We start from the raw sequence: 22,391 nt of genomic DNA on the forward strand, positions 1-22,391 counted from the left end.
TTTGTTGTGGCTAATTCTATCTGACACGCAACTCATCAGCATCCGTCCATCATCTCACATCACTCCACCGTTCCGAGCGATAGTTTCTGAAATTAGGTATCACAGAGTTACTCGACTCTTGGAATATTGGCTGAAAGAAATACAGGATGATAGAAGTTATTGATTTATCATTGGGCGGAGCCGGCAATGAGTAGCGGTATGTGGGGTTCAAAAACAATGAGCTCCTATTGGGGAGATAACAAGGGGTTTACAACAACAGGTTAACAGAAAAGATAACAATAGAGAACAAAAATGGGTTGATTGTTCGGTGAGTGACTTTGACAGCAGCAACCGCGGGTTGATGTCTTCTAGTTGAAGTATCTGCTTTGCGCGGATGTTGATGGCTGGCTGGTCTATAAGTCAATCCTGTCATCTTATGAAAAAAGGTTGTGTAACTGATACCTTGTTTCTTCTGGGTGGTTGTGGAGCTTCCGCGGATCTTTCGTCCTTGAGAGCTTTATAGCTACAAAAGGCGACATTGTGATTCGCGGCTCTCGAGTCGATCACCTTGCCGACGCATCTTCTGCACTTGATGTTTTCACTCGGACATCCAGTATGCTTGCCACGTTGTGGATTTGGATTTACTTCCAAACAGTGGATGCAGATGTTGAGCTGTTGGGCTCTTTGGATACGATCCGATCCCACGTATGACTTGCAGATGTCTGTCGGGTGATTTTGTCTCTGGCAGAGAACGCATCCGCGCTGCAATGGTTTAGTTGAGTTCATGTATGTTTTTGAGTGTTTGTCGGAACTCACGTTGATCTTTTGAGCTGTCGAGGCAGTGTCTCTTTCTTCCTTGCCCAGCGGATCGAGTTGCAAGATCTGTGGCTCCGCTTGGCGCAACATGCTACCTTCGAGCTGTTCAACCGCGGTTTCTACTTTTTGGATGGCTCTGCGGGTCTCTTTGTTGTCTTGAGCCAAGTCTTGAAAACCTTTGAGCCATTCCTTCTGTAGATCGGACTTTTGGTCTTTGGTGGCCAGAGTGACTAGGCGTTGTAGTGCCGCGGTTGTCGAATTGTTGGCTCGAATGAGGTCATTGTTTGTGCGCAATATGGCCGCCAAGTTAGCTGAGATCTGATTTGAGTTCTTGATCCAATCCGGCGGGATATTCTGTGGAGCACAGTTGGCCGCGATTGTCAGCTCCATGTTCTCAATGGATTGATGCATGCCGCGGATCTCTGGAAGAGTAGGCATGTAAAGTTTTGTTTATTGATTTACTGTTATTACCATCGATGAGCAATTCATCAACCGTGATCCGCGGTTCCAAGGTATAGTCTTCTGACTTGACGCTTTGAGCGTCATCGGGGTCTTCTGCCTCATCCGCGGCTTCGTCGTTCATCTTTCCTCTCTTTGGAGGGATTTCCGACGGTTGATTGCTTGTCGATCTGCTATGAGATCGTCTATTGGTCTGCGGCACGAGTGGTCCGCTTTGGTTGAAGTCGTCCAGCGGTGGAGGAGTGCGTGGACCTTTGTGAACCGCGGTGACCGTCTCTTCTCCTTCTACCTCTAATTGAAGCACCTGTTCTTGATGTGAAGCCATCTGTAATAATCTGATTACCACATGGTTGTGGCTGGCACAGTTTCAGATATAAGAATGACCGAACTACACGGATATTGGCTTAATAAGAAGCGGTTATTTGTGACCATTTCATAATGGTAAGGACAGGTTATGGATCAAGAGTGGTTGACAAGTGACGGGTGGTTACATATTGAGAACAAATAGATGGAGGTTTAACAGTATTTATTTATTGAGTTTTCCGCGGAATGCGTACTCGCTCTAGTTCCATCCGCGGGTCCCGTCTCCCTCCACGTTCGTCGACTTTGTTGGCTCCATCGATTTATTGACCAGGAGGTCGATTTTTGGCTCAATGGACTCCAACTTGTCTACGAGTTTGTTGAAGTCGTACTGGAAGTTGTTTCGGGGACGGCGGATTCTGCCTGGAATTTATAGCTTTTGTTTTCTTTGCCTCCTTTTGCTATCTTTCTAACCTTGTCCTCTTTGCTCTTCTTTCTGATCCGCGGATCGTTCCAGAGCTACAGCCATGCGAGTGGTTGAGATGTCGATGTTCTGCAAGAACTTCTCCACACGATCTTTGTTGATCGTGATTGTTGGGCTCGCTGTGGTGGTTTCATCCGCGGCTGGAAGGAAGAATGTTTATATGGGTATCTCTTTGCTATTTATGTACCTTCTTTGATGGCGAATGTCCATTGAGTGAGTTGTGATCCGCGGGTCGAAAGACTTTTGTTCTCTTCCTCATCCGCATCGGAGAAGAATGGGAATTCCATCAATTCGACGCGACGATTGCAACCGCGGATCGAGCATTTCACTTGTCTGCCGCCGCGGGTCAATTCTTCGTCCCGGATCTGGAAATAGCAATATTTAATAACATTATCGTTATTTTATTGAGAATTATATCCCATTTTTGGTTAGAATTAGCATTTTTGTTGATTTTTTCAGTTTATATGTACTCAGACAGTGTTGAAATTCGAGAATTTGTGACATTTCCGCCAAAAAAGTGGTAAGGATGACCTATACTTGGGAGTACTGGCTTCTATCTCACTATATTTTTTTGGATTTTGTCCTAAATCGATGTATTTTATCGATTTTTGGCTCGAAAAACTGCCTTTTTGAACATTTTTGGCTGAAAATCAAGGATTTTGGCTGGAAAGCTATCGATTTATCGGCGACAGGCGCTTATTTAACGTTTTTAGTTCCTTTGGTTAGGTTTTTTGACGAATTAGCACACTTTTGGTGTAGCCAGCCGAAATTCCGATAATTTTCAGACGAAATTAACGGATTTTTAGAGTTTTTCTCGAATTTTTTGGATAATTTTTTGATATTTTTATGAATAAGTACTCACTGGGCTCACAGCGACCGCTGGCTTGACGATTTGTGGGACTTCGTAGTTGTCTGAAGACATTATTTCCGATCGTGGCCGCGGGTCGTAGAGTTGAGGTTTTTCGTCGGACGAATTCATTGTTTTTTACTGAAAATACATTCAGAATTATTTTTATATTGGTATTTTTCAAGAAATCTCACGAAAAATTAACGACATGACGGAAATACACGAAAAGGATTTTAGGCCGAGCGCGAAATTACTTAATTCCGGTTGCGCGTAAGCTCCTGTGTATCATGGTCCGCAGTGACACGCGCATTGCGTACAATGACTCGCGCACTGCGTACCGTAGTCCGATTTACCCATTAATTAGGTGTCGATTTACGGAGACTCAAGAATGAGTGATTTGGAGCATTCCGATGTCGGAATTTGCTCTTTTTATGGAAATTTGATTTGAAAAATCGCTCTTCGCACAAAAATGTGACTTATTGAGACAATTTTATAGGTTTTGTAGATATTTTTAGGTTACCCGATGGGATTTTGTCACGGCCGCCAACCGATCGATTTATCGTTTTATCAGCTCTTTTACTCCACCGTTTTCGTGGTTTTCCATGGGGAAAACACGATTTATACGGATTATATTACGAGTTTGAGACTGCGACGGCTAAATTTATCTTGCGAATATCCTTCGTTACTTCTGCTATGCAGTTTTTCAGCTCCTTGACGATGTTTTCTTCTTGTTTGACAGTATTGTAGTCGAGTTTGAAGATATTTCAGCCGCGGATCGAGATGTTTGGAAGTTGAGGAAGATAATATCGCGAATATAAGAGAATTTGACGAGAATATTTTGAAATTTTTAGATTTTTTATGGTTTTTGATGGATCAATGTATTCTGATGCCACGATTGCTGCTCACTAGCCTTGAATTTTCAGAAAGGGAAGCCGACTCGGTTCTTTTTACAGTTAGCGCCTCTCTCGTTTCGATTATTGCTCATAGACGTGAAATAGTCTAATTTGAGCGATTTCCGGCTTACTTCTGAGAAGTTCTACGGACAAATCGATAAATCGGAGGGCGTGTCACTGGCCAATCATTACAAGAATGAACGGTCGTTATGCACCATGTGGAGGCGGGCCTTAAATGCGGTCGGAGACAGACCCGCTCCGGATAAAATCTTCCCTAACTGGTTAAAATGTGAGAATAACGGCTATAAGTGTGAGGATGAGCAATGCGACAACAGAACACAAGTTTTAAGACAATGATCCATTTATTTACGAAAGATTTAGATAAATTTAAGAGAGATAATTTTATATATTTAGAGAAGCGTCCTGCTGGAAGTGCCGCGGGTCGATTAGTAGACAAATGAGCGGTCACAACCGCGGATCGCTTGAATTGGCCTAAAGGGCCCAAAAAGGTGGAGTTTTTAGGAATTTCCTAGCGTCAGTTCGCGCTAAATTGGCTAGAAATAGTCCTGGAAAATTATATGGATCTATTTCGCCGGAAAACTCTCTCACTCTCACGCATTCTACCAAAAAAGTAGGTGAACGGTCCTCTCTCGTTGTACGAGATTGGAATGAGATGCGCGGTCGACCGCTACGCGGACACGCGTCGCGGCCGCCGACAACGAGATAGTGTTGATGCGGAGGAGAGTAGATGAGCGATAGAGCGTGTTTACTGACAAAAGGGAATTAAGAGCGGTAATTTGAATTATAATTATTTGAATATTCCTGATAACAGGAGATTAAAAAGAGATAAATAAAGTGAATTAGTGAACAGATTGGAACAATATTGAAATAAGAGATTAGTAAGGCGATGATGAGCCTAGTTTTGCGGGGAAAACCATGTGGGGCTCATCATTCAGCCTTTCAGTTGTCGACAAATTTGTCTTTAGGGAAATAGTTGACAACAGTTTCGCAGAACCCGGGAAGACTTTTGAACTGTCTGAAAATTGAATTTTACTGAATGTGGTTCTCTTCTCTCACTTACTGTAGATCGAACCTCAGTTGGATCGCATAGTTCTTCTTCGTCCGATAAATCCGGAACATGATGAGTAGAGGTGGATGGACGACATGCAGACCTCTTCTGTAAAATATTGTTGTTGTGGTAATAGAAACTAATACATTAATAGAAGAATTCAACTATTGTAACCGACTAAAATTTACAGTTGTGCTTAGATCAGATAATTGTTCTGTCATCTCATTAAAAATTTAGACTCACTCTTTTTTTCACATTATGCTGATCTATTGATTTCTTTGGAGTTTGAGGATTAACCAAAGATTTAGTGGATGTTGGATTGGAGGTAGAAGCAGTGTTTTGGCGGGTGGCTCTCTGAAACACATATATATATATATATATATCAGCAGTTAATAGATAACGCAAGGTTATTGATACGAATTTTCTTACTTCATAACTGGTACTGTGAAAATCCAAACTTTATTTTTTCACAGTAAATAAATACTCACCAGGCTAGAAACGGTAGAGACTTTTTGAGCTTTTCTTGAGCGAGGCATCTGAAATAAAAACAGTGCAGGGAATTTTTTGAATATGACAAATTTTTGAGAAACACCGCATGGTCCAAAGAAATAAACACCTTTTCAATCATTTGAAGCGACTTTTTCCCAAAAAAACTTATTTTTCAAAAGTTATTTTTGAAAAAGGAGTTTTTGGGATATTTTGAGCTATAATTCGAGTAAATTGACGAATTTAAGTGGATGAATTTTCTTGTGAATTTCATGACATCTTCTCCCCGTCTGTCAAGTCTCAAGACTGGCAAAAAGACCGATAAAACTAAGATTAGGAAGTGCACCAATTAGGAAAAAGACGAACAGGTGCAGAAGACCACGAAAGCTTTAAAATTGTACATATTTTTGCTGCCGGCGGAAAACGCCAGTGCTGAGGGAGAAAACGCGTTTACACATGAGGGTTACATATTTCCTCTCTCATTCTGCGTCTCTTTTCTCACTCTGCGTCTCTTTTATATTATCTCTCTCTCTCTCACTCTCTTTCTCCTTTCAATAGAAATAATAAATTTAGTAAAAACTTTCAGTTTGCAATTAGTTACAAACACTTACCGTTTTTAGATATTCAGAAGATTTTCGATTTATCCTTGAATAACTCTGCAAAATTCAGGTATTGCGAACGGAATGGACAAAATAAGGAAATAAAGAAAATCAATGGCAAGTTGTCAATGAAAGAAAAGGCCAATACGCGAGGCTGCCCTCCTCATTTCTGTGTAAAAATTGACCCCCTCCCCCCTCCCTATTCCTTTACTGCGTAAGGTCGCGGAAACGCGATCTGACGCGTTGGCACGGTGCCAAAAAATACTTGGCTGAGTGCCAAGAATGGTTTCGCTTATTTAACGTATCTTTGACTTCCACAAATGATTATTCGTCTTCTGCTGTCATCTCAGTAACGGAAATGTGCAAGGTCTGTTATCTTTTGTCGTTATTCATCAAGGTTTGAAATTAAGAACAGATTTAATATAAATAATACTATGCATCTTCAGGAAAATAAAGGCATTGTTGTCATTATCAATTTCGAATCTTCTGAAGTTCAGAAATGCTCATTTTTTCAGTCGCCAGGGGATAATTCGATGTAACAGGACTTAAATGAACAAATATTGGTTTAACATTTAATTTTATAATAAAATTTTTCAGTTTCAACAGCAAAAACGTTACAGAACGGTACCTAAAATAGACTCATCTACCTGTAGTATAATGGAATTTCTTTTATGTTATTATTATCATGTTTCTTTCTGATGAGAATCATCGTCATGAATGATCCCTACATCACTGAACAAAATGACTAGAAAAGTTTTTTTCCGGGAACATCCGTTGGTTTCAGAAACATCAGTATAAATGTATGTCGCTGTAATACAGGTTTTACAGTATGTGTAGATAGCTCAATTGGAATACAACATCGCATTCTATAAATGTTGACAGCAAGATATGTTTTTCATTATCTCCTCAACATGAAGAAAATATTTTCTAGTTACTTAATTTCGACATTTTCTAAAATACACATCTCTAACACCCGACTAATTTGCATTGAGGCGGAAAGACTCATCCACATGAAAACATTGTCTATTTTTGTCAAAAAAGTGGGAAGTCCGGAAGTTCAATTCAATATTTTCTATACTTTCTTTCTTCCAAGAACAAGCAACACACATTCTTGTATGTGTTGAGGAAATTGAATAACGACTGGAGACTAGAACTTTCTTTTTTTCTCGATTTGCAATGAGTAATGTTTCAGAAAAACTAGAAATCACTTGGAATTGTTACGTATCAGTCGGTTCCAGGTGTCATAAGCTTTTTTCTAAATGCATGTATGTCTGATATTTTCAGAAACATAAAAATTATAACATCAAGAACTATTTTTGATCTAACCACTCTTTGTTCTTTTCTTTCCCACCCTTCCTTTTTTATTCATACTAATCCACCACCTTCCGCCACTTCAAAACTCAACTCATTAGCAATAACCGAAAGAAATTCACTTCTTGTGAAAAACGACCAAAGAACGAGTGCGTTTATTCATGTCCCCCAAGTAAATGAGTAACCAAATTCCAATCTAACCCAATTTTTCCACTAATTTTCGGCTATCCAATTTTCTGATGTTGTTTCATTGAGAAAGGGAAAAGTGACCGATGCAACTTGGTTATTGGTCTTTTTTAGTAGAGCAAAATCACCTGGCTGTTTAATTCTGAACTTTTGTCATTTTTCGTAATTTTTTAAAAAATCAGTTGGTCAAGTTTTGGAAGTTTCATATTTTTATTTTGGCTCAACACAAATTACTATTGTTATTATTCCGTGACGTTTTGAAACTAAACCTATTGCAACTGGGATGCTTTAAAACTCTGTCGCCTAGCCTTCCCTGATGAGTCCAAGATTTTGGTGCTCAGAAATATGATTCTGCGATAATAAAAGAACTAAGATTCTTTCCTGTTGAAGATTCTGAAGCTCATGGAGGATGCTTTTTGAATTTCTTATAACTAGAAATTTTGCGTTAATGAGATATTTTGCAACCAGATGTGTCGTAACTGCTAAATTTTGAATACATTCTAAAAAACAAAGATATATGATTGTAGCAGTTGCGAAACGTGATAGTTACAGAATGTAATGATTGTAAAGTGTCTAACTCATAACTAGGCTCGCAGAGACGTTTAGCCAGTTTTGACTGCAGAAATGGACTCCCTTGTAAGAAACATCGCTTTACAATCAGGTTAAGAAATTCTTCGAATTTTTTATTCTCAAATTATTCTCTGACTTTTAAGCTTTCTAAATCACCGTCAGCTACCCAAAGTACAATTATTCCTCCGCTTTACAACGTCATTCGCATCACTGAAATTCCAAATTCCAGTTCATTAACTTTGATTTCTTCCGAGAATGTTCCATATCCTCCCCCACTCAATAACATAACTTTTTGTTTTCTCGTCTATTCTAATTTATTAAAAAATAAGAAATCGTATTTATTATCTTGTTGACTACATATACATTCTTAGAACCCTGTACAATTTTTGTGTTTTGTGGGAAATGTTTTCCGCTATATTCAACTGGCTTTCAGACTCGAAAATGTGTTCACCAAGCACATCAAATGTTCGATTTATTACTTTCATAAATACAAGTTATATTGAAGCAGAAAACCTTGATAATTTATTTGGAATTTTTTTAAGAGTGGAGGTGGCTGTGCTGGTTTTCAGGTTAGTTGGGTTATGCTAAAATTCTTATCACCTAAACTTTCAGCTGGATAGAGTTCCTGTACACGTTCTACCTTCTTATCTTTGTCCGAGCCATGCATTTCAACCTCACATTCCTTTTTATTAACTACGGAGGCCAATATTTCGGATCAATGTTGTCAAGATGCATTATTATCTATATGCAGCTGTACCCAGATAGTAAGATCTCATTTATTTCAATAACTTTTGCATGATTGATTTCCAGAAAACCTTGAGTATATTATCCCACTTGCAAATTACGTCCGAACAGTCTGTCTGTTCATTGCAATGTATATTCTCCCAATATTTATGGTTGAACGATGTCTAGCCTCGTTTTTAGTGAAGAATTATGAGAAATCGAGGAAAGTTTGGGTATCTTTGATGATACTTTCAATATTTCATCCGCTGGTTTTTGCATCAGCAATTGCGTATATCCAATGTAAGTCTAGAAAATTCAACTCTCAAAATCTCTAATTCTCGTCAGGTTGGCTCCCTGTCCCATTCCACGTTGCCTCCTTCTTTATTGTCAATATTATCGGCTACATCGGAGTGGAGATTTGCTTTCTTTACAATTCCAAAAGATACAAGTATGTTCATTTTCACTTGAATAAAAAATTCTAATGTTGATTTTCAGAAAATTTTCATTAGTGGGACTAACAAAATTCAACTATGGCCTAAGCGAACGCTTCCAGTTGGCTGAGAATATCAAAATGTGCAAAGTTTTAAAAAAAGTGCAAATCGCTATCCTATTTTTTAATATCGGATGTTCTTCTATCCTTCTAATGGATTACTTCCGAGTGGATATCATGATTACATACTTTTCATACGTGGCATTCAATTTTCTAGCGCTTGTATACGGTATCACTATCCCAATAATTGTTCACTTTCTGCTACCGGAATGGCAAAAGGAAACACGCAGATTGGTATGTATTTAGTTTTTTTGCAGCTGCAATTGTGTCTTTTATTTCAGATACATTCCTGTTTGTGTTGTTGCTTGAGGCATGCAGTTCAAGAGGCTCCGAAAACGACATTTGGAGAAAAAATGATATATAAAGATCATAGTCAGGAGGCAAATATATACTTTAATCAGTTTAATAAAGTCACTCTTTGATTGAGTTAGGAAATGAAGTTGTCTGAGTAATTAAATTTAAGAGTTGAACGATCAGATCAGAAAGTTCAGAAGATTCAAAAAATGGAGAAGAACTCTTGAAAATAGTTTAAGCTTTTTAGACCACAACTTTTCGTCAATAGTCTTTTATGACGCCTGTCACTTGTTAGGAACTTGATCACAATCATTAATCTATTGCAATTCAAAAAAAGCGTATATTGAAATTCGTGTTCAACTCGTCGAGAGCGTTCAGAAAAACGTAATCATGACTACATTCGGAGACAATTGGGTTCCACAACGAAAACTACAGTACCCCGTTTAAAGGTGCATACAGTAATCTCGTGGGGGGCCCAATTGACTCTGAATGTGGGCATGATTACACTTTTTTAAACACTCTAAACAAGTTGAATATTACTATTATAATCATTTCTTACAAAACCAACAATACAAAAAATTTCAGAACCATAACTTGTCCGCAAACGGAAAGACGGTGGTATTTAGAAACAATCATAATTGACACCAGTAAGGCATCCAAATTCTCTTTTTCGATTTCTGTTGATTTCCACAATTACTTCAAGCATTTTCTGAGCTTTAGAACCTTTAATTGCAAAAAATTGATGCCCGGATCAGAAAAGCAGGGAGAACTTTTTTTTCATTGGTAAAATGTATTGTTTTCTATTATTTTGAGATTCTTTACCGTAAGAAACCTGACAGATTATTCAAAACAGATTATTCAAAATTCTTTATTCATCTTATTATACTCAATCACTTTCCAAATGAAATCAACTGCAAAACAAATCTAGACGACTTCTTATTTCCAGTCATATACTCTCCAAAGTCAGATTCCTTCATCTTCTTGATAATCAACGACTTTTTGTTTTTGTTGTAAGTGGTGACACCAGACGGAACTTTCTTCTTTGTCTGAAAAACTAACCTACATATATTGATGTCCCCAAAATATAACTTACCTTGACATTTTCCCAATATCCACAAGTCTTCTTATTCTTCCCATTACAAACTCTATACAGGTGCTCCTCATAGGTTGAAGTAGTGGGTACGAAAATTTCTCGTCTATAATTAGCAGATACAGGTAGTCCAATCGTCCCGGTGTCGCCTTCCTTTAAAATGTTTCGAGATTTTACCGAAATATTAATCAAAGACTCACCGCTATATACAATGTTGATGGTACATTCATATTTTTCTGTGCATAGGTGCACCCCGCAACGAGTAAAACCAGGGAAATCAACCTGGTCATTCTTTAAAATAAATGTGATAGGTGTCAATTAAAATTTTATATTTATAAGTTTTTTTCAACAATCGATTTTTCGAACGAATGGATTAACGATTTATATTTAATACTTCGGTGTGTTTTAATAAGTTTTAATACGGAGATCACAAAAGTTCACATTGAAAAAGTGTTTTATTCTAACATTCTGCACGTACTCTTGGTCAAAAAAAAAACTATCAAAAATGAATCACACTTTATTACTTAAAAATTCATAATCATTTTTTCTCTGGTTTTGCCACAAATTTGTACTTCTTCATATTTCCAGTCATGTAGACTCCATAATCGGCATTTTTCACATTTTTCACAACCAACGCATTCTTGTTCTTATTGTAGTTTGTGGGCAGCGCGGTGACTTTTGTCTTGTTCTGAAACAAAATCAAAGAACTTTTTCATTTGGTCATACCTTAGTGTTCTCCCAGAAACCGCAAATTTTCTTGTTTTTGCCGTTGCAAACTCGGAAAATGTACTCAACGGTGAGATCTCCTTCAAGTACTAGACGTCTGTATTTGGCTACTTGTGGGAGTTTGATTACAGCTGTGTCGCCAGGCTGAAAGTAATGGTACTTATTTTGAGCAAACGTGCTACGGGCCGGGCCGAAATCGGATTTTTTTTTGGGTTTAAAATTCAAAAAAATTTTGAATTAAATTTTGAACGAAATGTTGATTTTTTTAATACTTTTTTCCGAAAATCGAATTTTTGACCATACTTCATAATTTAATCAAAAGCTAGTTATTCATTAAAAAATTGGATTTTTAATGTATCTTTTTTTAATCCAAGAAATTTGGTCAAACAAAAAGTACCTTTATTTGAATTTGGGACGAGCGAAAAATCAGCCCGGCCGGCCCGAAATTTGACTAGTTTGATTTTGAGAACAATTACCACATACTGTGACATTTCAAAACTTTAGGCAACAATAGAAAAAAGTTCAATTGAACTTTGAAAGGAATGAAGCTTCCGAAAGGAAGATGTTTGATGTCACTCAAAATTTAAGATGTGATATTACATTAACGTGTACAACGGGCGGATCTCCACTGATCACAACTGGCTCTCGAACAATCACCATCGTATCGACAATGCGAAACATCAGAAGGGAAAACAACCAAACAGGGCTAATCATATTTAAGTAACAAGTGTGTAATGGAATATTCAAAGTGTACATATGTGTACGTTTCTTTATAAGTGATTCTCGAAACGATCAGCGAATAAGGATTAGAGAGGGCAAAAGTGCCCTAATCGAAAGGTTTATTGGGCAAAAATCACATAAACTGGGTTGCAAAAAGTGTTTAATATGTGAAAAAATGTTAGTGCCCACGCTTTTTTTTTAATCTGAAGTTATTTAGATTTCGGGCGTGATAAAATTTGAACTATCTTCTTGTTTCCAGTCATGCACAGCCCATAATCACTGATTTTGAAGTTTTTAATTATCAACGCATTTTTACTTTTTTATAATTCATTTGTTGGTCTTCTGATGATATATGTCTTGTTCAAAAAACGTTAAAACTTATTGCTGACAGGGTTTCCAAAAACTGTACCTTGACAGTATAACACAAGTTTTCTAATGTTTTCGTTGCAACCTGTAAAAATGTACTCTGGTGGCTCTTCTTTTGTTTAAATCCGTTAGTAGTTATCAACTTGCGAAATTTCGATTTCAGAGTTTGTATCCACCTGGGCTGCGCTGAGCTTACTGAAAGCAGTGATTGTTTGGTAGTGATTATAATTGACTCTATCTGTGAAAGTTTTTGAAGATTTGAGCCGGGTGACTCTAAGACCACAAAACCGACATATCATTTTAAGCCTGTAATTACCCTGAATAAAAACCGACGACCGGCCGCCTTGATGGTTTCCAGATTAGCTATCGCTGGGCTTCCATAGAAGAAGACTCATTCACTTATGAACTCTCCGCTATGATTTTTCATCCTTGCGTTTTTTTTTAACGAACTTATCCCAGATCACAATTGTTCATATCGCAATGTAAAAAAATGCACGTGATTACAAAAATTACATTTCATTATCTTTCTTATAATCATTTGGACATTGATGGCTGAACAAATTGGAATTGATCTCTATTTCCAGTCGTATAAAGTCCATAATCAGCTACTTTAAACTTTTTCACAATCAACGCTTTCTTGTTTTTGTTGTAACTTGTTGGGCTTCTGATGATATCGGTCTTGTTCTGCAATAAAACAATTATTAGAAGAAGATTTCAGAACTATACCTTTGTGTTCTCCCAGAATCCACACGTCTTCTTATTTTTCCCATTGCAAACTCTGAAAATGTACTCTTGAGGCTGTACACCTGTTTCTGACAGAACACGTCGATAGTTGGCAACTTTAGGAAGTTTGATTTCGGCAGTGCCACCGAGCTGAACTTATAGATTTCATAATTTCAAATAATGTTTCTAGATACCGGAACATAGAGAATAGGCTGTGAGCCCCCACCAGTTTGAGTGCGTGGAACCATTTGTGGTGCCACGTTGACTGCAAATAGCACGAAAACTAACGCCACACATGTGAGTCTGGTCATTTTTTGAACAATATCAAGTAGAAATAAAAAATGTTCAGTATGAAAAACTATTATTTAAATAGTCGAGAAGGATTAGCAGGAGGGCAAAAGGTGTCTAATTCTGATGGAGTTTGTTGGGCAAACATCAATTGAAGGGCGTTGCAAAACGGATAAGTAGTCTCTCTCAAACTGTAATTTAGTACGAAAAATTTCAAGTAAACATCGTTTATTATTTTCTGTTAATTGTGTTAATCACCAAGTCTGATTCATTACAAATGTGGATGTCTTCTTGTTTCCAGTCATGTAACTTCCAAAGTCAGTGACTCTCATATTCTTGACAATCAACGCTTTCTTGTTCTTGTTGTAGGTGGTGGCTCCGGAGGCAACTTTCTTTTTTGTCTGAAAGTTGGAAATGTTGTGGCAGGGAAAATATGCAGGAAGAAATACATCTCAAGGATTCAAGGTTTTGTGAGAAATGTTTTGAAATTGGTTTTGTCCTAATCAGAACCACAAGAGTGAAATTCGGCCAAATTGAAACTGAGCGTTAGGAATCAGAACCTCAATCTAATCAGACCACCCGTATCAGATACTTCATAATGGGGTTATTCAGGTCGCGTAATAATGTATTTTAATACATTTTTTACCTTATTCACGATCGGTGAAAAATGTATTTTTAACATGTTTTTCTCCCATTTTTCTACCATTTTTTCCTTTTTTCTACACTTTTTCATCGTTTTTCCACAGTTTTCCATCATCATTGCGGCAGTGAACATCGAAAAGGATGCCACTCGCGTCAAGATATCCAAATGCAATAATTCAATGCGCCTTTAAGCTTTTTGATATTCACTGCCGAAATAATGACGGAAAACTGTAAACGGTGGAAAAAAGTAGAAAAAAGGAAAAAATGGGAGAAAAATGGAAGAAAAACATGTTTAAAAATACATTTATCACGGTTTGTGAATAAAGTAAAATATGTATTAAAATACATGACCTGAATAACCTTATTAAAATGTGAACAATTTTTATGATTTCTCAAAATGTTTTTCTAATTCTGAATCAAAAATTTGACTTTTTCGCGGAATTGAGCTGAAATTGAAATTTCCATTTCCATACATTTTCAGCAGCTTTCAATTTTCACCAGTTCCAGTTGGTCACATGGTTAGGCTTGCTCTATTTCAGTTGTTTTTACCGAACAGTGACCAAATAAAAGCGAGTGGCCACAAATAACGAAATATCAGACAACATTTTTACCAACTATCCCTACCTTGACATTTTCCCAATATCCACAAGTCTTCTTATTTTTTCCATTACAAACTCTGAAAATATGCTCTTCATCCACATCCTTTGCATTTCTAACTTCTCGTCGATAGTTCGCAACTTGAGGCAACGCAATTGTAGCAGTCGTGTTCACCTGGAAAACTATGACACAGGGTCTCAGGATGAGTAGTGAAAATAAACGCGCTCCGCTGAAATCAGCTGAAATGTTAGCGCGAAATTCAAAATAATTTTTATATTTAAAAATTTTATCTATTTTTTCAATAGAATTGATCTCGAAAAGACGCGCGACGGTCGAAAAACTGACTGAAAATGCGGGAAAACAGACATAAATCGGATCAAAAAGTGGTCGATTAAGCTGCGTATCAAAGTGCCACAGTGAAACAGCGAATTGAAACAATTAAAATTTGAATTTACCGCCAATGTCTAGTGGAGCGCATACGATTTCACTACTCACACCTAGACCCTGTGCTATGAACTCAGGTCTCTAAAACTATGGAACCACTAACTTTTGCATAAATCATTCCTCCGACTCCACCGCCTCCTGGCATCGGTTGTGACGAAGCGCATGTCAGAATAACCAAAAGAACTAGCAGAGATAGTTGAGTCATTGCAGAGAATGACAAAAATGTACCGACGAAAATAGAGAAGTGAATTGAACGAGTGATCTCAATACTTTTTAAACAAAAGCGGATAGGGAGGATTATGCCATAAAACGTTCGTTCGTAGTATAGTATTCAGGGGTTTTGAGTGTAAAGGTTGGAAAAGATCAACACGGAAAAATGCAGGTGGCGTTGGTCACGTAGAAGGGATTTAGAATAGATCTTCGAAAGTCAAGAACTGACTTTTTTATAACTGTACCATTTTGGTTTCCGTACATCACTACTAGCGATGGAAAGGTTTTGTAAATGTAAAAACGGTTTGTAATCTTCCAGCACGCGTTTTTATTCAAAGACATTTGTTGGACTAACATTTGACTTTGATCATCGGCAAAAAACCGCCACTTTACAAAAAATTATCACTTTTCATAAAACTTCCCAGTGTTCTCCATGTGTCTGCCTAGCCTTCTCTATTTCAATCCACTTTGAAAATAGTAGGATTCAAAAGCTTTGGAGTTTAGGTATCACCAAAATTTGAAGAATTGTCCCATCTTCTGCCAAGGCTATTGAAAACGTTTCGTCGCAACATTTTTACGGTGCAAGCTCCCTAGAATAGATTAGTCATCAAGGACGGTGCTGTCTAGTCATGAGAATGACAACCCGCGGGTTCTGGGAAGGTCAAATATGATGTGTCTCTTACTATGTTCTACAGTTTTACGACTGGCCAGATCGATATTTTGCATAACAAGGTAGTACACTAACCCATCACATTTATTGATATCTACAAAACGAGACAAAAAAAGAGATCACTGAAAATCAATTATTTGTTGACCGTCGTCTTTCCAGATGCTTTCCTCATCTTTTCAGGTACATCGATTTTCTCGTCGGACTCATCTGCACTATTCGAACCAGAAGATGAAGGACTGCTCCCGGTGCTTCTTCTCTTCCTCTCCCTTCTCATCTTCTTCGCTTCCTCCACATGCTTGTCCAGCACAACTATCAACATCTTCTGCATCATCCACCGTTTCAGATTCTCGTCTTGCTTCTTGTCCAACAGCGATCGCTTCCATTTAGCAATTTCCAAAAGTTCCGATGGGCGGACTGGTCTTTCCTCTGCCTCCATAACGTCATCCGCACTTTCTTCATCAGATGATTGGGGTGGCGAGAGAGTCATATCAAGACCATAGCGATCCAAATCCATAATGGGAGTAAGGTAGAGAGAGAGAAATAAGAAATGACTGACTGTGACAGTGACAGAAGGGATGAATGAGTGAGAGAGTTAGGGGACCATCAATAATATATTGATTCCTTACAATGGGAGAACAACTGCAATTAAGCACGAAAAGGCCAGAACTACCAATGCAGCCGCGCTCTATTGACAAGCATGGTACATTGTTTGCGTCACGGTGAACATTCGAATTTATACATATACCCGGTATAGTATGCACATAAGTTCGATTATTTATCGTGACGCAAAAAGTGTCTGGCCTCATCGTGAAAATGAAGTTTTCAGTGCTTTTAGAGAAAATGTTACCTAAGAAAAACACAATGACATGTTTAGCAGTATAAAGATTCAAAGAACACCTTCCTCATTTTTTAGAATAATTTATCAAAAAGTTTCCAACTAAATTCATTTAGATAGCCAAAATAATTAATATTTTTAATGACTCAAATTGACAGACGGCCATGAGTTGTTTCCATTCGCTCGAAAAATTGGGACCACTTGGACAGAAGTTTTTGAATCTGAGAATTGTTTGCATCCAAAAAACATCCAAACCATTGCTTTCCGATAACAATTGTAAACTGTTAGAACAGTTATGCTGGCAGCAATACCGCGAAGCTCTATAATTAATATAGCCAAATTCATAAAATCCTGACACGCACAATTAATTGAATGTATCACAGCTACTATGACAGCTGGCATCGCAACAAAAATCAGCGGAATTCCAGTTTGAAAAACTGTTCCAATGAAAAACTGTCGCTGTAGACGTTGAGTTTGAGTAGAAACAAGTTTAGAAGGAAAAATGAATAGATAGTATACAGTACAGACAGCATGAAATACAACATGACCAGTTGCATTCAATAAGATAAAAGGTCCGAGAAACCAAACATAGAAGCTGATAAGATTCTGATCCGTAGACACTATGAAGACATCGGACTCAAAATATTCCGATGTTGGGCAGGGGTCCAACTCTAACACATTAAGTCTAGCAGCTTCTTGATCTGCTGGTGATTTAAAAAATATGAAAAATATAGAACTATTGATGAAGAAAATCAAAGAATGATAGACAATTCGAAAACACTTCCGAGTGATTCTAAACTTGTTTTCTTGGAGAGAACTGCTACGACTTTCAAATAAAAATATATATGAACTAGTAGAACCTGAGCATTTTTATACGGTCGTTTTTATATATGTTGCCTTACATGACAATGCAAAAAAACCAGTGACAAGTTGATACATAAAAGGAACACCTAACCAGCTGAGCAGTCCAACTCCGAAACCGCCAACAAACTTGAGATAAATATAGGGCGTTGCAAAAGAACAAAAAAGCATACTTGTCATTTGACGGGCCGGCCCGGTCGGCCCGGGTGGAAATTTTTTTACAATTTTTGCACCCCAAAAATAATTTTCAAGTGTTTTTTTTAATCATTAAATTCACTGTAGAACTTATAAAATCATCAATTCAGTCGAATTTTTGCAGAAAATGCCTCCAAAACCACTTTTTCAAAAATTACTGCTGAAAAAAACATGTTTTTCGAAAAAAAGTCGCTTCACCCGGGCCGACCGGGCCGAGCCGGGCCGGGCCGGGCCGGGCCGGTGAAAATTTGGAAATCGGCCCGGCCCGGCCCGTGACAAGTATGAAAAAGTAAGTTGAGCAATGTGCACCTGAAAAAATACCATTTATAGGAAACATGAAAACAACAACTTTTAATACTTACCAAAAGTGGCTAAACAGCAATGGGTAACTGAAAGTCTTCATATGACCTGGAGTTTTTCTCATAATCATAAAAAACGTTAGAACTTCAAGTGGTAATGAAACCGACTGAATAACATGACTTGGATATGCCAATCCTTGCCAGGAAGCTAGAAAACTGTATGGTACATTACACTGAGAATAGTTCACAAGATAATATTCCTCTAGGGTCATAACCATTTTCAATATGAAATGAGAGCTGTGCGTAAAAATCAGAAAAAAATGCAGCTGTTTCCGTTAAAATGTTATTTTTCATCTACGGTGAAATGTCGTATGAATTGCGTCAGGTTGCATTTTTAATGATTTTGCTTTTGTCTTGACCATTAAAAACAAATTGTTTACACTGCAGACTCAAACATTCATGAAATGAAAAGAGATTGAAATTTTAAGACAATCCATATAAAACCGAGCATGTTTTCTTGAATAGTATTTTGATCACTTATAGTCCCAACTTCTCTAATAGTGTAATCAAAAAATAATTAGGCTTTTACATCAAGATAATAGGACTTTCAGTCAGAAAATGACTTTTTCCCCGTGTTAGGATATCTTTTTTACCTGTTCAGCTACCATGAGAATAATCAGATAATATTTTTTCAACTGTGTTAAACGGGGTTAATTAAAAATTCGAAACCTCGGAATTTACATAAAAGCAGGCCCAGACTTGTGGAAGGCTGCAAAACTTGTGAACAGTCTGATTCATCGTCGCAAAATTCGAATTTTTTTTCAACTTCTAAAGCTTCCATTCTCTTTGTCTGTATTTACAGGAAATTTTTCCTTTTTTCAGTTGAAAATGGCGAACTTTGGGAGCGTGAGTCAGCCTACCTGATGGTATCACAATATCGATTGTTTTAGGAGTGTATAGATCACAAGTAGAATTTTATATTTGTAGTTGACAACTTTTTTGTACGGATACTCCCTAAAGAGTTTGCAAAGTTTGCAAAGTTCCTAGTTTCTCCGCAAAGCTTCCTGAAAACGCGTAAATCTTTTCGTCAGAGTTCTAGCTGTCATTTTTATACACCCTTTTCTTTCTTTCTCATTCCGGAACAACTGTTGTCTACTCACCGTCCTTCACCTCTCACTCTTTATTTCTTTATTTTCTAACTTCCAATGAGTTTCCTGATCCTTCTTATAACCTACTCTCTAATTCCCATTTCAAACTCCTCAAAAGACACGACCGGTAAAGACGTCTGGAGTGAGTTGTGCACAGACACAATAAGACAGAGCAACATGTGCTACATTATCGTAAGAAATTTTAATAGTATGTAAAAAGTTGTCACTGGTGCACCTTTTTGCCAAAATTCAATTATTACACTTTTTCAACTGTTTTCATGCGTTGTTTCATCGAAAATGTGTCTTAACTAACTAATAATTCGTCATTTCTGGAAAATGACTAAAAATAACTGGTGCAGCATTTTGGGCAATTTCCCAAATTTTAGATTTACAATATTATTCGAATAAAAATAACCTAATAAAAATATATCTCTGTTGAAAAATTTCCGGCTATGAAGTTCTGAAGGTCTGATCAAAATTGCAATATTAGTGACAAAAAAGCGCAAAAATGAATCCCATCAGACCCTCCGATCCCCAGTCTAACTAACCTCCTACCGACTGAGCTATCCTGCTCGTGACGTCATCCCGATTTTGGCCCAAATCAAGGTAAGAACAAAGAAGGGAGATCAATAAGGAGGCATGAGTGAGGGGAAGATGGCATCAGAACACACACACACTCTCTCTCTCTCTCTCTCTCTTCGCTCTCTCACACCCCTCACTGCTGGCTGTCTCCTCTGCGTCTCTGCCAGGCCGCGCTGGTACATAGGGGAGAAATCTTCCATAGCAAGTGGGCGCCTCCATGGCTCAGCCGGTAAAGAGCTCTAGCCGCACTGCGGGATGTTATGCCGATGCTGAAGGTTCGTTCCCATGTGCGCCCTAGTTTTTTGCCTTTTTTGTTTTACTTATTACTTTGGTTTTTACAATCACACATAGCCAAGAAGTGGAAAATAAAAGAGTTCACACGAGTTTTGAAGTTTTGATTATTATTAAATGACTACTTTTGGTCTCCGAAAAGAATTGAAGTCATTAACCAATCTTGACCTCGAAAAGCTTGTAAAAGTACTTGAAATCAAAAATTTCCGAGGTATATTCATGCGAGACACTTTGTCAAGTGAAGGAATTGGAGAAAATTATTCAATTTCAAAAATTACAATACCATCTTAGCAGCAGTCAATGAAATGAGACAAATCACAATAGTCATTCCACTAGAAGAATTGCACTTGTCTTCTTTGCAACAACACAAGGATTTGTCAGAATTGCAACCATCACCGAACTCCAAAATTCCAATAGCAGTACAATCGATGTGAGCAGGCATTCCTTGGCCGGTTATTTTTCCAGCAGTCTTGGAACATCCTTTTGCATGGATTCCATTGTCTTATTGATCTTCCTTCTTTGTTCTTACCTTGATATGGGAAAAAATCGGGATTTTCAACAGAGATATATTTTTATTAGGTTGCTAAATATTATTCAAATAATATTGTAAATCTAAAATTTGGGCAATTGCCCAAAATGCTGCACCAGTTATTTTTAGTCATTTTCCAGAAATGACGAATTTTTAGTTAGTTAAGACACATTTCCGATGAAACAACGCATGAAAACAGTTGAAAAAGTGTAATAATTGAATATGGGCAAAAAGGTGCACCAGTGACAACTTTTTACATACTACGAATTTTGTGTACAGTATCGATTTTTTAAAACTAGTGTTTCAGCACGGCTTCAAAATATTGAGATACAAAAGTAATATATCGGCAGACCCGGAGTTAACAAGGAACATGACGCTGACTGAGTTGAAAGCGTGTTGTGATGATCGATTTGTGAGTCTTACATGTGTTTTCGACCTATCCTTGTCAAACTTTGACCTGGGAGCAGCAGAGGGAACAGTTGTCAACTTTCTTAAAAACAACAACTTTAGCTTTTACCTTTCATTTTTTCGAGTTTTGAGAAGTTTTGATCACAAAAACCATGCTTCACCGTCTATATTTCCTAATCCTCACTTTTACAATCCCCATTCACTCAATTTTATTCGAAGGAAGAGACTTGTTGACTACCGAATGTACTAAAGAAAGATTGAATAATAATTTATGTCAAATGAGGGTATGAAAAGCACTTTTTTTTAAATTTTTGAAACTGACTAATTCCAGACAGAATGGAAAGTTTCTTCTCGTGCAAGTGAGATTTCAACGAATCCAGAAATATCTAGAAATATGACGCTGACAGAGTTAAAAAAGCCCTGTGATGATAGATTTGTAAGCCAAGACACACTGACACACTAATATTTTTCATAATTTCCTATTTATTTATTCCAGGTGTGCCTTGAGAACACATACTGCTATAAGGACTCCTACAACTATCAAATACTGGATGAATGCATTGAAGATGTCTTCCAGAAAGGACCAATGTCTCTCTGTGTGAAGAAGTTGAGAGAAGTGGATCCAACAAAGTTGTCGAAATGTGTGAAAGATCATTTGGAGAAGGTAACCTGCTATTTCTTTACGTTCTTTACAGCCATTTTCAGACCGACTTGTTCACCACCGACTGTAAAGTCATTTATAAAAACGGGAAGTGCTTCCTGCCGGATGTTGAAAAGTATTGTAATCCCAAGTTTGCTCCGGTGTTCAAGCAGGTTATAGAGTTCTAATGTTCTATAATAAGTCTTTGATAAAAATTTCAGTATATATCCCTCCGTTTGTACAACCTCGCTTGTGATGGACGGCTACGATATCGAGTCGGAGGGAATGGGCAGCAGAATGTGTTGAATCAGAATTCCACTGAATTTGATTCAGCGAACATAACCAGTGGAAGGGGATAAATTTTAATCGAAGCGTTCTTAGTACTTTGCGGCTATTGAATAAAACATTTGAGATGGTTTCCAGTGTTCCAGTGAATACAGTAATGCCCATAATTCTAACAATTTTGGTCGTTTTATTGAAATTCTTCGATTTTGAGAATGTGTTACGGTAATACTGATTGTCCCACCAAGACAATGTTTTATGGATCATACATGTCAAAAG

At 37.5% G+C, this 22,391-nt stretch overlaps 10 protein-coding genes across 10 annotated transcripts; 2 read left to right on the top strand and 8 right to left on the bottom strand.

Moving 5' to 3' along the window:
• Positions 1 to 347: 347 nt before the first annotated feature.
• On the bottom strand, positions 348 to 1,579 carry GCK72_020356 (uncharacterized protein; the record flags this gene model as incomplete). Its single annotated transcript, XM_053733529.1, has 4 exons — positions 348 to 392; positions 442 to 741; positions 796 to 1,217; positions 1,267 to 1,579. 4 exons carry the CDS (start codon positions 1,577 to 1,579, stop codon positions 348 to 350), a joined length of 1,080 nt encoding a protein of 359 aa, XP_053582442.1.
• Positions 1,580 to 1,816: 237 nt separating this feature from the next.
• GCK72_020357 (uncharacterized protein) lies at positions 1,817 to 3,017 on the bottom strand (the record flags this gene model as incomplete). Its single annotated transcript, XM_053733530.1, has 4 exons — positions 1,817 to 1,977; positions 2,029 to 2,178; positions 2,226 to 2,403; positions 2,901 to 3,017. The coding sequence occupies 4 exons, from the start codon at positions 3,015 to 3,017 to the stop codon at positions 1,817 to 1,819; spliced, it is 606 nt and encodes a 201-aa protein (XP_053582443.1).
• Positions 3,018 to 4,760: 1,743 nt separating this feature from the next.
• On the bottom strand, positions 4,761 to 5,383 carry GCK72_020358 (uncharacterized protein; the record flags this gene model as incomplete). Its single annotated transcript, XM_053733531.1, has 4 exons — positions 4,761 to 4,814; positions 4,860 to 4,955; positions 5,091 to 5,201; positions 5,336 to 5,383. 4 exons carry the CDS (start codon positions 5,381 to 5,383, stop codon positions 4,761 to 4,763), a joined length of 309 nt encoding a protein of 102 aa, XP_053582444.1.
• Positions 5,384 to 8,440: 3,057 nt separating this feature from the next.
• GCK72_020359 (uncharacterized protein) lies at positions 8,441 to 9,694 on the top strand (the record flags this gene model as incomplete). Its single annotated transcript, XM_053733532.1, has 6 exons — positions 8,441 to 8,568; positions 8,612 to 8,763; positions 8,810 to 9,022; positions 9,068 to 9,170; positions 9,218 to 9,506; positions 9,554 to 9,694. The coding sequence occupies 6 exons, from the start codon at positions 8,441 to 8,443 to the stop codon at positions 9,692 to 9,694; spliced, it is 1,026 nt and encodes a 341-aa protein (XP_053582445.1).
• A 762-nt stretch (positions 9,695 to 10,456) lies between these two features.
• Positions 10,457 to 10,886, bottom strand: GCK72_020360 (uncharacterized protein; the record flags this gene model as incomplete). Its single annotated transcript, XM_003116161.2, has 3 exons — positions 10,457 to 10,612; positions 10,660 to 10,809; positions 10,857 to 10,886. The coding sequence occupies 3 exons, from the start codon at positions 10,884 to 10,886 to the stop codon at positions 10,457 to 10,459; spliced, it is 336 nt and encodes a 111-aa protein (XP_003116209.2).
• A 308-nt stretch (positions 10,887 to 11,194) lies between these two features.
• Positions 11,195 to 12,042, bottom strand: GCK72_020361 (uncharacterized protein; the record flags this gene model as incomplete). The annotated part of the gene is made up of 2 exons (XM_053733533.1): positions 11,195 to 11,344; positions 11,983 to 12,042. 2 exons carry the CDS (start codon positions 12,040 to 12,042, stop codon positions 11,195 to 11,197), a joined length of 210 nt encoding a protein of 69 aa, XP_053582446.1.
• Positions 12,043 to 13,002: 960 nt separating this feature from the next.
• On the bottom strand, positions 13,003 to 13,502 carry GCK72_020362 (uncharacterized protein; the record flags this gene model as incomplete). The annotated part of the gene is made up of 3 exons (XM_053733534.1): positions 13,003 to 13,152; positions 13,195 to 13,341; positions 13,386 to 13,502. The coding sequence occupies 3 exons, from the start codon at positions 13,500 to 13,502 to the stop codon at positions 13,003 to 13,005; spliced, it is 414 nt and encodes a 137-aa protein (XP_053582447.1).
• Positions 13,503 to 13,733: 231 nt separating this feature from the next.
• On the bottom strand, positions 13,734 to 15,367 carry GCK72_020363 (uncharacterized protein; the record flags this gene model as incomplete). Its single annotated transcript, XM_053733535.1, has 3 exons — positions 13,734 to 13,880; positions 14,746 to 14,892; positions 15,266 to 15,367. 3 exons carry the CDS (start codon positions 15,365 to 15,367, stop codon positions 13,734 to 13,736), a joined length of 396 nt encoding a protein of 131 aa, XP_053582448.1.
• Positions 15,368 to 16,175: 808 nt separating this feature from the next.
• Positions 16,176 to 16,556, bottom strand: GCK72_020364 (uncharacterized protein; the record flags this gene model as incomplete). Its single annotated transcript, XM_003116507.2, has 1 exon — positions 16,176 to 16,556. One exon carries the CDS (start codon positions 16,554 to 16,556, stop codon positions 16,176 to 16,178), a length of 381 nt encoding a protein of 126 aa, XP_003116555.2.
• A 4,596-nt stretch (positions 16,557 to 21,152) lies between these two features.
• Positions 21,153 to 22,189, top strand: GCK72_020365 (uncharacterized protein; the record flags this gene model as incomplete). The annotated part of the gene is made up of 5 exons (XM_053733536.1): positions 21,153 to 21,194; positions 21,522 to 21,626; positions 21,687 to 21,820; positions 21,886 to 22,003; positions 22,052 to 22,189. The coding sequence occupies 5 exons, from the start codon at positions 21,153 to 21,155 to the stop codon at positions 22,187 to 22,189; spliced, it is 537 nt and encodes a 178-aa protein (XP_053582449.1).
• Between the last annotated feature and the right edge of the window lie 202 nt (positions 22,190 to 22,391).

This window comes from Caenorhabditis remanei, chromosome V (assembly GCF_010183535.1).
Source record: "Caenorhabditis remanei strain PX506 chromosome V, whole genome shotgun sequence".
Classification (NCBI taxonomy): domain Eukaryota; kingdom Metazoa; phylum Nematoda; class Chromadorea; order Rhabditida; family Rhabditidae; genus Caenorhabditis; species Caenorhabditis remanei.